Raw genomic sequence first — 13396 nt, 5'->3', positions numbered from 1 at the left:
CAATGCCACCTGAGCCCCTGCTCTACCTAGGCTGCCCAGTGTGTTGGTTGGACAGATGGGCAGCTGGTCTAAGTGTCAAATGCAAGACTGAAGACTTGTACATAGCTGACCAGCCTGTATGTGACTCACATATATTACCTGGGAATTTTTACACTATGTACTTTACTTGAAATCCTGGCAATTTCTTTCCTTCTATATATTGACATAAACATTATTTGGCTTCCCTTTGCTGCTTACAAGAAAAGAAAACACCCAGATATCTATAAATATAGTACTTATGTTTTACTACTGAATCTCAAAATTTGTTGGGACGTTGACAAAGAATTTAATGTGGCCGTTGAGTGGAAACGTGTATTTCTCTGAAAAGATGAAACCAGTGGGCTGATGCCTTAAATGTGAAGGTCTGCACAGATGGAAATTCCCAAGATGCCCAGGAGCCCAGCCTTTGCGCAGCCTTCAGCACCAGTATCATCTGAAAAGGGGAGAAAATTTTAAAGAAAGAGAATTAAGAAATTACTAGCATTCAGTAAACCAATGCCCTTTTGTAAATGTCTTGACTAGGGGGTATACATGTAATTTCACGTTCCCCAAGATTTTAGCTATACTTGTATTGCAAAGAATAATAATATATTAGCTTAAATATACTGACAATTCCCAGAAGTGCTCTCTGGCTCAACTCGATTAATGCGATGACATGCTGCATTAATGGCATGCCTGCATGCCTTTACTTATAAGTACTAATGACCTTATGAAAAGTAAAAATATCTTAATTTTTTCTGGGCAATAGATAGGTAATAAATGCTAATTCTTTTCTTCTTTACCTTCCACTACTCTGGGGAATTTCTCTTGTTACCTTTGTCATCTGTGATCCAGCTTTTCTTTCACTCTGTCACTCTGCCAATACTTAGCAATTTTGTGTAAAAATACCAGGAATGACTGCGGTGACATATGTTACCTGCATGAATCAGTTTTTATTCTCTGTCAGTCCACTTTGCCTGCTCTTTCTTGGACCAATTTTATCTTAGATCCTGAGACTATTTTTAAACTTTTTTGAGAAATAATTGACAAGTATATCTGTAAAGTGTACAACATGACAATCTGATATACATATACATTGTAAAAGCTCAAGATAGCACATCCATCACCTTGTGGAGTTAACATATGTAACTTGTGTGTGTGTGTGTGTGTGTGTGTGTGTGTGTGTGTGGTAAGAATGCTCAATATTTACTCTCAGCAACTTTCAAGTATGCAGTATCATATTATTAGCTAGAGTTACCATGCTGTACTTTAGAGAATCCAATAGCTTTTCATTTGTCCTCATGAATCTTTTTTATTCCATCTTCTGTCTTAAGTCACTTAACTTCTCCATCAGACTATGTGTTCCTTGGAGGCAGAGTCGTTTCATTTCTGTCTCTCCCTAACATTTAGCACTATTTCCACACATGGTAGATATTTAATTCCCAAAGTAAACCGAACTGAGTCATGTTTCATGTTTATGTGTATTTCACACAGCACCTGGAAGAGTGGCTGACATACTGGAGCTGTCAGAAAATATCTGGTGAAGGAATGATTTATTGGTACTCACGTGTCTTTTCAGCCACTTCCCCTTTGTACAAGGGGATATGTTCGCAGAGCTGCCTGATGTGTGATCCAAACAGGAACCAATCCACTTCTGTGATCAGAGACTGCAGTGGGTTATACTTGACCCAGATGTATTTGTCAGAGAACATGTTGTTCAAAGCCTAGATCAGTAGGAGTGGAATAGGATGAAATAAATTGACATAATCCGGTGTAACTTATTCTAAATTGTGACTTTTCCTCTTTTGAATTATTAAACAGGAGGTGGTCAGGAATCTCAAGATGTCATCTCTTTTTGACCACTTGGTCTGTAGAGAGACCTCATTATTACCAATGTTATTTTGCAGCTGGTGACAATGAAACCCAGAGAGGGTGAATCCTGTGCCCAGTGAAAAGACACAAAAGGAGAAATAAACCGCAGATTCCTAGCCTCACACAGTGTTTATTCTCACTATGCTGTATTTCTTTACACCATTGTGTCATTGGATATCATCACTCATTTTTTCTGCCCATCACTATTTCTTAAAGCCTTGCTCTGAGAAGAGAATGTCTAGTCCTTTCTACAAAGTTTTTGTATTGGGGGCTGTAGGGTGGAGCTCAAGCTAAGAGATTTATTCCTGCTCTAAAATCAATAAATGTGAAGATGCTTTAAAGTGGAGGGTACCATAGCCACAATAAGGTATGATATTATGATCTTCTCCCCTCACCCTCTTCATTTCTCTATGGGCACCAGTATTCCCTGGCTCAAGAACAGGGAATACTTAGGGTTACCCCAGACTTACCTGCCTCTCAAAGATGTACCGTTGGAGTTGGTCCAGAGCAGGGATGGCCTTATGGTTCATCTTCAAGATGTAGCAGGCTCTTCGGGAGAGCACCCTGGAGGCGATGTAGCCCTGAAGCGGCAAGAGCACAGTTACTGCCCCTCCCAGTTCCCTGGGTTCTGAGCTTGGTGAGGATGGGCCTTGCGGAAAGCCTTGAGCATGTGTAGTGATATTTTCAAGCTGCAGTCAGTTCTATCCATTCGACTTCTTTTACATAGTCGTTTTACTTTTTCACTTGTCATTTCTATCTCTGAATTTGTGTAAACCCACGATGTGTGCCCCGCTTTTCACGTTTTGGGTCTACAGTTTGGGGTTTGAAAGCTTGAGAAGAAGCCGCTCTCTGTCTCTTTCTATTGATTTTGTTCTGCCTTTTCCTCAATTTAGAGTAAATACGGTATTCTTTAGAACTGTGCTTTCCAATACGTTAGCTACCAGCCACATGTGGCCATATAAATTTAAAGTCAAATTAAATAAAATCTAAAATGTATTTCCTCCATCACACATTTCAAGTGCTCAGTAGCCACAAGTGGCTAGTAGCTTCCCTACTGGAAAATGCAGATATAGAGCATTTCTACCATTGCAGAAAGTTCTACTGGAGAGTGACGCTTTAGAAGCTCTCCTCAACATACCCACACCCTGCACACCCACCACACGTACATTTTCATTGATTCTCCCCTCCCCTCCTTTACCATCTTCTATCTTTTCTCCACCTAAGACTGGATTAGGATGGGTTGGAGGAAGTTGGGATTGGAAGAACAATGGAGGGTGAGGTCCTTGGAGCCAAAAGGAACCTTCCGGAATCTTCATACAGAGTGGAATTTTCTGTACATAGTTCCAAATAATTATACAGCCTATGAGAGTGCAAATATTATAAATCTTTCTAGTTCCTATTTTTCAGTTCTCACAAATTTCCAGTCCTTAAAATCCAAAAATTGACTGAGGCTGAACCTGATGAGAGTGGAAGAGGTTTTAACCAAATTCTCACCTATCCTCATGCTATTTTTTTTAAAGATACTTTTGTGATTTCCCTGACATCTGCTTAAAAAGAATTTCAGCACAACTTCCTTGTAAAGCATATCTTTCAAAGACTCTATGCTTTCAAATGTGTCGTGGAACTCCCACTACCAGTGGGGCAGAGGGAGTGAGGAGGTTTCCATAAGAAAAGGAGAAGAAAGTCACGTTCGAATGTCCAGTGCAACGGACTACAGACTACTTATATCCACAGTGCATAGCTGTCTCCATAGGTGAAAGCAGGCTCATCACCCAGGTGGAACAAATGGAAAACAAACAAATGAATAAATGAATCAACGACAGAATAAGTTGCCTGAGATTTATTGTTAATACCAGTAACTGAAACTTGGAAATAGATTAATGTTTTTAGTTTAGATATTTTCATTCTTCCAGAAGCGGTATGATTTACTGCATATACATAGTCAACTGTGTAGAGTTGTTTTGGATGTCTGCTACTTTGTGACTGCTTGCTGCATTATTGTTCTTTGTCTGTATAATTTTTTGTATTAGAAGCCCTACTTCATTCATTCAGTCATTTGACGAATATTTTTGAGAGCCTGTGTGCCATGCCTGGCCTTGGGTTTTAGTCACTCTTCCAGGCACTTTCTGAGCCTGTAGTTAGCCAATATGATTGTGCTTTCCACCTGAAAAGGTCAAGCGAATTTGTATGCTTCCTGTCTCATCACATTTTTTAATTAGAAATGGTTTTGTTTGATTGGTTTTTAATCAATTGCTTGATTATTTAAGGGGAAAAGCAGAAGTAAGGATATTGTGAAAGAATTGCAAGGATACATCCTGGAATTCAAATGCACGGTAAATGACTGCCCCTCCACCCTCTAGAAGTCCATTCTTGAAGAATATAAAATGTTGCTGCTTACATGTTTATAGTCAAAGATCGTGGTAGAGGAGCACGATCCTGCATGGATGTTAATCACGGCGGTATTTTTTTCATTGTCAATTGTCATTGTCTCCTGAATAGGGCCACCATCGTCAGTTGGGCTGATGATGTTATAAACCTAGATTGACAAAAGACATAATGGTTTTTTCATAAACTATGTGCATTGGAAAGGCAACGCTCCCTGCAAAGTAAAGCCTTCTATTGCTTCAAACAAGAGATTGAACCTTGAAATATCTCCACTGGCATCCCAGACCAAAAGCCCATGCTAAAATTAGAATGCAAAGGTCTTCCTCATAGTTCACTGCATTATATATGGGCAAAGCAATGGCATTACATGAGAAATGAAATTAACCACATTTTAAAGCAATGGGGTATGTTTTTTAAGGTATTGTGATTGGAAAGAAATAATCAACCTCATTGTTTCTGTTATTGGGTATTTCTGGAATTTCATCCCACATAGGACATGTGGACTCTCTACTGTCCTTCATATTATCTCATATCTTCTTTTTCCTCTCCCAACACCTCTAAGATATAAAGTCTATAGTGAACCAACTCACCTCATATCCATGAGATTGTGTCCCAAAGATGGCCAGTGCCACCAGAAATAGCACCTGAAAAACCGACCAGTCACATCTATTCACAATAGGGCTGCCACTTCGGGTGGGAACATGAGGTGACATTGGACAAGACAAGCACGAATATCACAGAAAACATATGCTTAAGACACTGGTGGGAGGTCATGGATAGTCAACAGTCCACTTCCAAAATGTGAAACACACATTCATTCATTTGACAGGCATTTGTTGGGTTCACGCTATTTTTCAGACACAGGTTCTACTGTTACCAAATTCCCAACCCTTCCTAACAACACAACCTTCTAGAAATCATAGTTCTTATGCCAGAAAAAAAAAAAAACTTGGGGGAGGTGAGCAGTGAGGAAGGACTCATTTTACTAAGGGGACGACCCTAGTGGTATTCACACTGGCTTTAGTATACAGGAGTCAAGTTTTGTTCTTTTGGTTAAAAAAATTACTTAGTTCCTTGAGATTGAGAGAGTAAGACAGATTTAAGTGGATTCATGGGTGATAGAGATACAATAGATTCCTAAAGGCAAACTATGAAAATCCGATGCTTGGGGGCATGATTAACTTTTGAGGCTGACATCAAGGAAAACCTCCGCCTTCTCCTTAGTGATACCATCAGACAAGTGTCAGGCCAGCAGGCCGTGAGGCTGACATGGAGGCACTGCTGACATTTTGCTGCAGTTATATGAGAGACTCATCCAACATGCTGATCCCGGTTTTGTGTTCTCTCTTCTGAACATCAGAGTGTACTGCACGGTCATCGAAATTGCTGATGAAGGAGAAGGCAGATATTTTTAGGACCTGTCAGTGGGATTTTCCTCCTTCCTTTTGCATCTCACCAATAACGTTTTTCTGCTGGTGACTGTGGGTAGAATGTCTAACATGGACCTATATGCAGCTGTCCAACCTGCCTACTTGCATAGGGACAACCTGGACTCCTGGACAACCTCTGAAACTCCTATGTATTCTGTTTAATTGATCTAATACAGAGGTCTGAATAGGTGGGTGAAGGGCTAGCCACCTTAGTGGTATGATTAGAGAGAGCTCAGGAAGTGTCCCCTGCCCCCAAGTAACCCCTCACCCAACACCATGATTAATATACCACTGTTCCAGGTTTGTGTTTTAGGGTTAGGTATCCTCTAAAAAAATCAAGATACCTTGGGAGAGGCGACTCTTTAAGCTGACAGTCTTTAACACCTTATGGGGAGGTATTATTTTGCTTTCTCCTTCAATAGCTCAATGAGAATAAGGGATAGAGACTGGGGGAAGGGGTTCCATTCTGGATCAGAACATAGTCAACTAACCATCCATGGAGTACCGCAATGTGGAGCTATGGGAGAATGGGATCAGGGCTGGGATCAGCTGGAGTGGTCATGGCAGGATTACTTTGCCATGATTGCTTGGTAAGTGGAGCCTAAGATGGGGAAATTTCAAGACTAAATCCCACATTTACTGGCCTGGGGAAATCACATTCCTCTGTGCCTCCGTCTCCTCACCTATAGAATGGGGCAATACTACACAGCTCATAGAATTGTTTAAGTGAATGGATGAAATGATTCATGCAAATGTTTAGCATAGGGCCTAGTACACACTTGGGAAATGACGGCTGTCATTATTATTATTATTATGGATATTATTATTTTAAAATCACCACTTCTTTTGTGTGTGTGTGTGTGTGTGTGTGTGTGTGAGTGTGTGTGTGTGGTACGCGGGCCTCTCACTGTTGTGGCCTTTCCCGTTGTGGAGCATAGGCTCCGGACGCGCAGGCTCAGCGGCCATGGCTCACGGGCATAGCCGCTCCGCGGCATGTGGGATCTTCCCAGACCGGGGCACGAACCCGTGTCCCCTGCATCGGCAGGCGGACTCTCAACCACTGCGCCACCAGCGAAGCCCACTACTTCTCCTTTAGATAGTAAATACAGTTGTCCTAAAATGCCTACACTCCCTCCAAAGTTCATAATAAGGAATTATTACCAAAATATTACAAATTAAAGTTCCCTAGATATTTCCAATTCTTTTCTTTGTAATTTTTTAGTAAACATCTCAAGAAACAGACAATGGACAAATAAATATGGACAAATTAATATTCAACATTATTCCTGCCAAAGACAGCATTAATTCAATCACAGAAGTTTAGAAGCATGCAGTGTTTGTCTGAGACCCCTGAAAGCCAAGGCATATTAGATATGAGCATTCTCTGCAAGCAGCCACCATAAGGGTATAAAGAAACGTAAACAAATACTCACAAGGATTTTCATTTTGCCTGAAAGGCAGAAGCTGCTGGAGCAAGTGAGGCTGCCCATGCAACTTCTACCCTTTATATTGGCTTTCAGGTGTGGAAATCTCTTTCCAGAATGATCACTTTGGAAAAAGCCATGTCCACATCATTAACACACCCCAGCAAACTCCTTTATCGGGATTGAGACCCAACCACATAACCTGATATCAGCAAAGTTCATTATTCACTAGTAAAAATTTGCCACTTGGTTACTCTGTAAATATTCCCTCTTATCTGCTCTATGGTACATTTGAGATTTCAATGTCCACCCTTTAAAAATATTACAAGATTCTTGTTCTACACAAACATCTTGTCGTCATTTATATCTAATATTCCTAAATCTCCCCTGAAGGTAAAGTCCACCCTTAAGACCTAAGTTGAGCCCTCACTCAATGCCTTTTCATCCCTGCCTTGTTTGTTGAATTCTTCCACCCAAGGGATGGATATGGGACCAGAGGCAAGGACGGTGTCTGGGGCCCTGATTTGAGGCTTTATGACTTTATTTCTCCTCCCATTTACAGTTGGTGCCAATTTCCAGAGATCCGTGAGGAGCGAGGCTCAGACATCTCTCTGCCCAATTAACATCATTAACCGAATTTATCATTAAACCTTGCCCAAAACTCCATCAGAACTATGACATATAATTCTCGTTACCTTGAGATGCACTGAGAAATCCTCAGATTAAAAAATAGAGAGAATACAGTTTAATTCGAGTAATTTTTATAATGCCGCATCAGAAATGGCTAGCTAGCATTAGGGTGGAATCATGAACTTAGAGGTGGGGAAATACAAAAACAAATAGTACCTGTAAACGGCAGAATTGTTCAATATTGAAAATTATTACATTAAGCAAAGCAATAGCATAAATGATGCTCTTGTTCTACAGTTGGAATGACGTCCAGCAGCTTTTTAAAAATAGGGCTTTGGGCTTCCCTGGTGGCACAGTGGTTGAGAGTCCGCCTGCCGATGCAGGAGACACGGGTTCGTGCCCCAGTCCGGGAAGATCCCACATGCCGCGGAGCGGCTGGGCCCTTGAGCCATGGCCGCTGAGCCCGCGCGTCCGGAGCCTGTGCTCTGCAACGGGAGAGGCCACAACAGAGAGGCCGGCGTACAAATTGGGCTTTTACAAACTTATGGTGACCAAAGGAGAAATATGGCAGGGAGGGATAAATTAGGCATTTGGGATTAACATATACACAACTACTGTGTATAAAATAGATAAACAGCAAGGATCTACTGTATAGCCCAGGGAACACTGCTCAATATTCTGTAATAATCTATATGGGAAAAGAATCTGAGAAAGAATGGATATATGTATATGTATAACTGAATCACTTTGCTGTATACCTGAAACTAACACCACATTGTAAACCAAGTATAGTCTAATATAAAATAAAAATTAAATTAAAGAAACAAAAGGCAAGTTGGAAAATATTCATATGAATCCAATTTTCATGGCAAAAAAATTTACTCTATGTGGATAAATCAAAAGGGAAATATGTATTGCTTGGGAGAATGTAAAATTGATAAAAGAAAGCAATTTGCAATATTTATAAGCTCTAAAAATGACCATTACCTGAGGAAATAATTCTACCATTAGAATCAATCAAAAAAATTAATCAGAGGTGCAGTAAGTGACTTAGTGTATATGGTATTTATTTTTAAAAGATGTATATCAATTAACTGGAAACAATTAAGTTCCCAGTGATATGCTTATATTTACATTATGGCACATAAACATATTACTATGTTCCATTATGTATGTGATGCTTTAAAGCTCATTGTATGACACAGGAAATGCTTAAAATATGGTATGTTAAACAGTAGTACAAAGAACCTGTAACAGAACATAGAAAGAGTAGCACGTAACACATGTTTACCTATAACACCAATGCTGTAAAAATATTGAATATGTATTTATGTCTCTGTGTTTAATATATATGTGTATATATGTGTGGTTCAGGGTTTTTAATATAAAAGTAGTCAATGGGGGCTTCCCTGGTGGCACAGTGGTTAAGAATCCGCCTGCCTGGGCTTCCCTGGTGGCGCAGTGGTTGAGAGTCCGCCTGCCGATGCAGGGGACACGGGTTCGTGCCCCGGTCCGGGAAGATCTCACATGCCGCGGAGCGGCTGGGCCCGTGAGCCATGGCCGCTGGGCCTGCGTGTCCGGAGCCTGTGCTCCGCAACGGGAGACGCCACAACAGTGAGAGGCCTGCGTACCGCAAAAAAAAAAAAAAAAACCCTATCAGTGAGTGGCAACTGAAAACAAGCTCGGAGCTCCCGCTGATTCTGCATTATGGTGAGTTGTATAATTATCTCATTATATATTATAATGTAATAATAATAGAAATAAAGTGCACGGTAAATGTAATGTGCTTGAATCAACCCAAAACCATCCTCCCCCACCCCACCCCCCAGTCCGTGGAAAAATTGTCTTCCGCGAAACCAGTCCCTGGTGTCAAAATGGTTGAGGACTGCTAATAACATATACATTGTAAAGTCAAGTCTGAAGCTTGGTAAGGTTTGATCTGTTTTTCCACCGTGTAGGGGCGGCTCAAGTGTTCAGAATAGAGGAGGTCTTCCAGCAAGAATGAGACAGGTAATGAGAGAAAAGGATCAAGCATAGAATCCAACGGCAGCCCTGAAGGGACAGATGGAAGAAGAGAGGCAAGCAATTGTTCAGATGGTAGAAGGAGCAGTTGAAGTAGAAATGGGTGAAAGGGGTGGCACAGAAATTAAGCGAGGAGAGAATTTCAAGAAAAGAAGAGACTATCATCGTCAAAAAGTAAAGAGAAGTCAAATCATGAGTACTGAAGAGATACCAGCATATCAGAGATTTCAGGGTTAGGCTCCTTGCCTGGTTCACTTTGAATCCCAGCACTACCAGTTACCCTTCAGACTTGAAGGCAAATTTCAATGGGTTGAGCTAGGACTGGGAGGTGAGGATGTGGACTTGGAAAAATGACATGATCCTTTTAAGAGATGTAAAGGGAAGGGAAGTTATAAAGTCTCTGTTTATGAGGAAGGTAGAGTTAAGGGAAGGTTTTCATGTTTATTTTTGGCTTGTTTTTTTAGTACTGGGGAGATTTGCCCATACAAACCAAAAAAGAAGTAGCAAACCAACAGGAAGATATTAAAGGTTGAGAAAAAGGACAGCTATCTGATGGAGGAAGGTGGGCATTGGAGGTGGAGATATTGTTCTTGGAAACTGTTAAGGGCACATTTCTCCAAAATGAGAAAGAATGAAGAATGGGTGAAGATAGTGATCAGTAGATGAAGGAATGTCAGTTCAAGAAGCCTGATACCAGGACTTCCCTGGTAGCGCAGTGGTTAAGAATCTGCCTGCCAATGCAGGGGACACGGGTTCTAGCGCTGGTTGGGGAAGATCCCACCCAGCATAGCCAAGAATAAATAAATAAATAAATAAGTTTATAAAAATAAAAAAATGAAGCCTGATACCGTTTATATTCCTGGTACAGTAGGCAGGAATAGGTTGGCAAACTATTTTGAACATTTGCTGAAAGGGAGAGGGAAGAAGCTTGCTAGAGATAAGGAAAGCTGAATTCCACTGAGACTATTACAGGCCCAAGGAGAATTATTTTTTAGTTTAAATTCTTTTCTTTTTTTTGCCTCCCATCCAAGAAGAGAGAGGAAATTGTTTGACTTTTTCTAGATTTGAGGAAAGTGGCCAAAATTAGGAGAATCTTTTTTGTACATGAATTCAGGTTGAAATCATCCTTGATTGAGCCCTATGGCAAGAACTATGCTAGACACACGGAATATGAGTTCTGTCGCAGCAGACTAATAGCCTAGTACACATCCAAGACCCAAGGCATCCATCCCACATCATCTACACACACATTCAATCTATTTTAGAGTGAGACATGAAATTCTACACAACAAATAGTGTCTACATTTCTAAAATATGCATACCTGTTTAAATAACTCCCTGAATATGTGCCTTCATGAAGAGATCAAATCAAATTTAAAGGTGTGTCAAAAAAAAAATGAGTGATTGCTTTTTTAGAGAGACACTCATGGTCACCAACTAAAATATTATTTTACTGGGAGGAGCTCAAGGATATTGGAACATATCGGTGTGGGAAAGAGTAAAGAGCGTTCACACATGCAGGGAAGTATGAGATTGGCATACCTGAGCTCAGAGGCCAGGGAGGAAGAGAAGTGTCATGTGGCTATTGGTGAAGATTAAATCCCTAGAATAGTTGGAGCTTAGTTAGTGTGTAGCAAATTGTCGGTTCTTGATAAGTGGAATAATTCTGACTCAACTTTTCTTTATCTAATTGTGATTAAATGGGATATTTCATAACCATAAAGGTGAATCTGAGAGTACTAAGAACATTATAAGGTGGTCCTCACTGAACGCCCCCCTACAGTTCACACAACCTGGCTCTGCTGCTCCCCTAGGCTGACGCTTCATCCCTAGGTGTCTATACGGCGTGTCCCACAGGTCTCAACCAAAGGTCCATTTTCTGCATGAAACCTCCATAACTACTCCAGTTTAAAGAGCTCACACTCCTCTGAATGTTTTGTCTCTACTGCTCATTTGGAGAAGTTTCAAGTCATGAAAGAAAGAGTGCAAGCTCCTGGATTACATGAAAACATTATTCCATTTTTAACTGCTCTGTGACCTTGGACAAGTTGGAAAGCCTCCCAGAACCTTCCTCTTACCTTACTTTGATATATCCATGTTATGTGCATGTCTTGTCTCCTACAGAGACAGCTACTTAATCTGTGGAGCCCAGTGCAAAATGAAAATATGGGACCCCTTGTTCAAAAAACAGAAAAAAAGCTTTTTCCTTTCTTCCATAGTTTCTCTCTTCCTCTCAACCTACGATGGTGTTTTTGATTTGCTATTTAATATCACACTCCCTTGCTCATGGGGATACTTGCAAGATAATTGCAAATCCTCAAAGGCACACAGAGCCCCCCCACTGTGACTCATCATGCAGGTGTACGTGTCTGACCTTGATCTTTCCTGCATCTGTACCCAGACCCCACAGTGGAGGTAGAGGAGTGGGTTGTGGAAAGCACACCCAAGGAGGTGGGGAGAAGCAGGAGGTGGGACCACACATGAGCCACAACTCCAAGCCCCCAGGGCATGCTGCATTGTCCCATTGGACTTTACTTACAAATTCAGAAATATAACTAATAAGAATTTCAAGTTGGCAACTTTAAAGTCTTAAGTATGGGGCTGTCTTCTGAGTATGAGTCCTGGGTAACTACGTTGGTCACATGTCCAAAAAGCCAGCCCTGCCCTCAGACAGATTTCAGGATCTTGGAGTATTAGTCCTTGTTGTTTTATATCTTTGAATCTTCTGTAGCACTTGTGCTTACTACATTAGCTGGAACATGGTTAATTTCTGTTAATTGATTACTTTTCAATATGAGAAAATGAGTAAAGAATTGTAGGCCAGCACAGCAAATGAAAAAATTTCCCTGGCCTGGATGAGGGGAGTTGGTTCCTTATTTAAATGCAGTGGGACCTCTGAAGAAAAATTACACTCCAGAATAAGTCCGAATGGATATGTTTTATTAAGCATTTCCAGGAATTGGAGACTGCAGATGTGGGTAGGAAGAGTATATAATTGAATAAACATGGAGCTCAAAATTCCCTGAAGTACCTCTGAGGATCCAACATTCTCCTCTGAGGATGTGTTCTTCCAGACGTGAACAGATTACACACCTGTGTATATTTTCTATCTGGGATGCAGAAAAGCAAACCAGTTCAGATCAGTCACTCTGCAGAAAACTCAATGATTCACAAAACCATGCTTCACTGTTCAGTCTTAGGGCAAGTCTTTTACTTTGGTCTCTTCTGCCAGGGAAGCCATGGGGATAGTTCAATGTGGGGACCACGGGGTCCTTACAAGACCTGGGCTCCAGGTGTGGCCTTCACGGCTGTAGCACTTTGGTCCTCACCGCTTAGAATCTGATTTTCATCTTCCAGTATTCAGTTCAGTCCTTTCCAGGCCTGATTGCTATGGCTGAAGGACCACAGCATCTGCATAGCTTTCACACCACTTTCTCTAAATTGCCTCAATATGAACAATGAACAAGGAAAGTGTTATTAGCTCTAAGATAATTATAAAGTAACATGTTACTCTCATTTTGTGACTTCTATTCCTCACGTGGGCATATTTTCTCCAATTCCTTTTCAGAATGAAAGTACTTAACCAGGTTCGATTATTCTTCATAGTGATGAAAA

At 40.9% G+C, this 13396-nt stretch overlaps 1 protein-coding gene across 1 annotated transcript; it reads right to left on the bottom strand.

Annotated features, from left to right (window-relative positions):
* Window positions 1–388: 388 nt before the first annotated feature.
* On the bottom strand, window positions 389–7150 carry GKN2 (gastrokine 2). Its single transcript, XM_065891479.1, has 6 exons — window positions 7139–7150; window positions 4866–4919; window positions 4289–4426; window positions 2361–2471; window positions 1586–1742; window positions 389–472 (listed from the first exon to the last, which is right to left on the bottom strand). Exons 1-6 carry the CDS (start codon window positions 7148–7150, stop codon window positions 390–392), a joined length of 555 nt encoding a protein of 184 aa, XP_065747551.1. The 3' UTR covers window position 389.
* Between the last annotated feature and the right edge of the window lie 6246 nt (window positions 7151–13396).

Source organism: Phocoena phocoena, chromosome 14, assembly GCF_963924675.1.
Source record: "Phocoena phocoena chromosome 14, mPhoPho1.1, whole genome shotgun sequence".
In the NCBI taxonomy this organism is placed as follows: domain Eukaryota; kingdom Metazoa; phylum Chordata; class Mammalia; order Artiodactyla; family Phocoenidae; genus Phocoena; species Phocoena phocoena.
The sequence above is the reverse complement of the archived record's forward strand: the minus strand, read 5'-3'. Positions and strand labels throughout refer to the sequence as shown.

Excerpts from the sequence above, each read along its gene's own strand:
- GKN2 (XM_065891479.1), bottom strand. Across the intron at positions 2,472-4,288 it reads CGATCTTTGACTATAAACAT|GGCTACATCGCCTCCAGGGT; the intron begins GTAAGCAGCAAC and ends TTGCCGCTTCAG. Across the intron at positions 1,743-2,360 it reads GGTACATCTTTGAGAGGCAG|GCTTTGAACAACATGTTCTC; the intron begins GTAAGTCTGGGG and ends CTACTGATCTAG.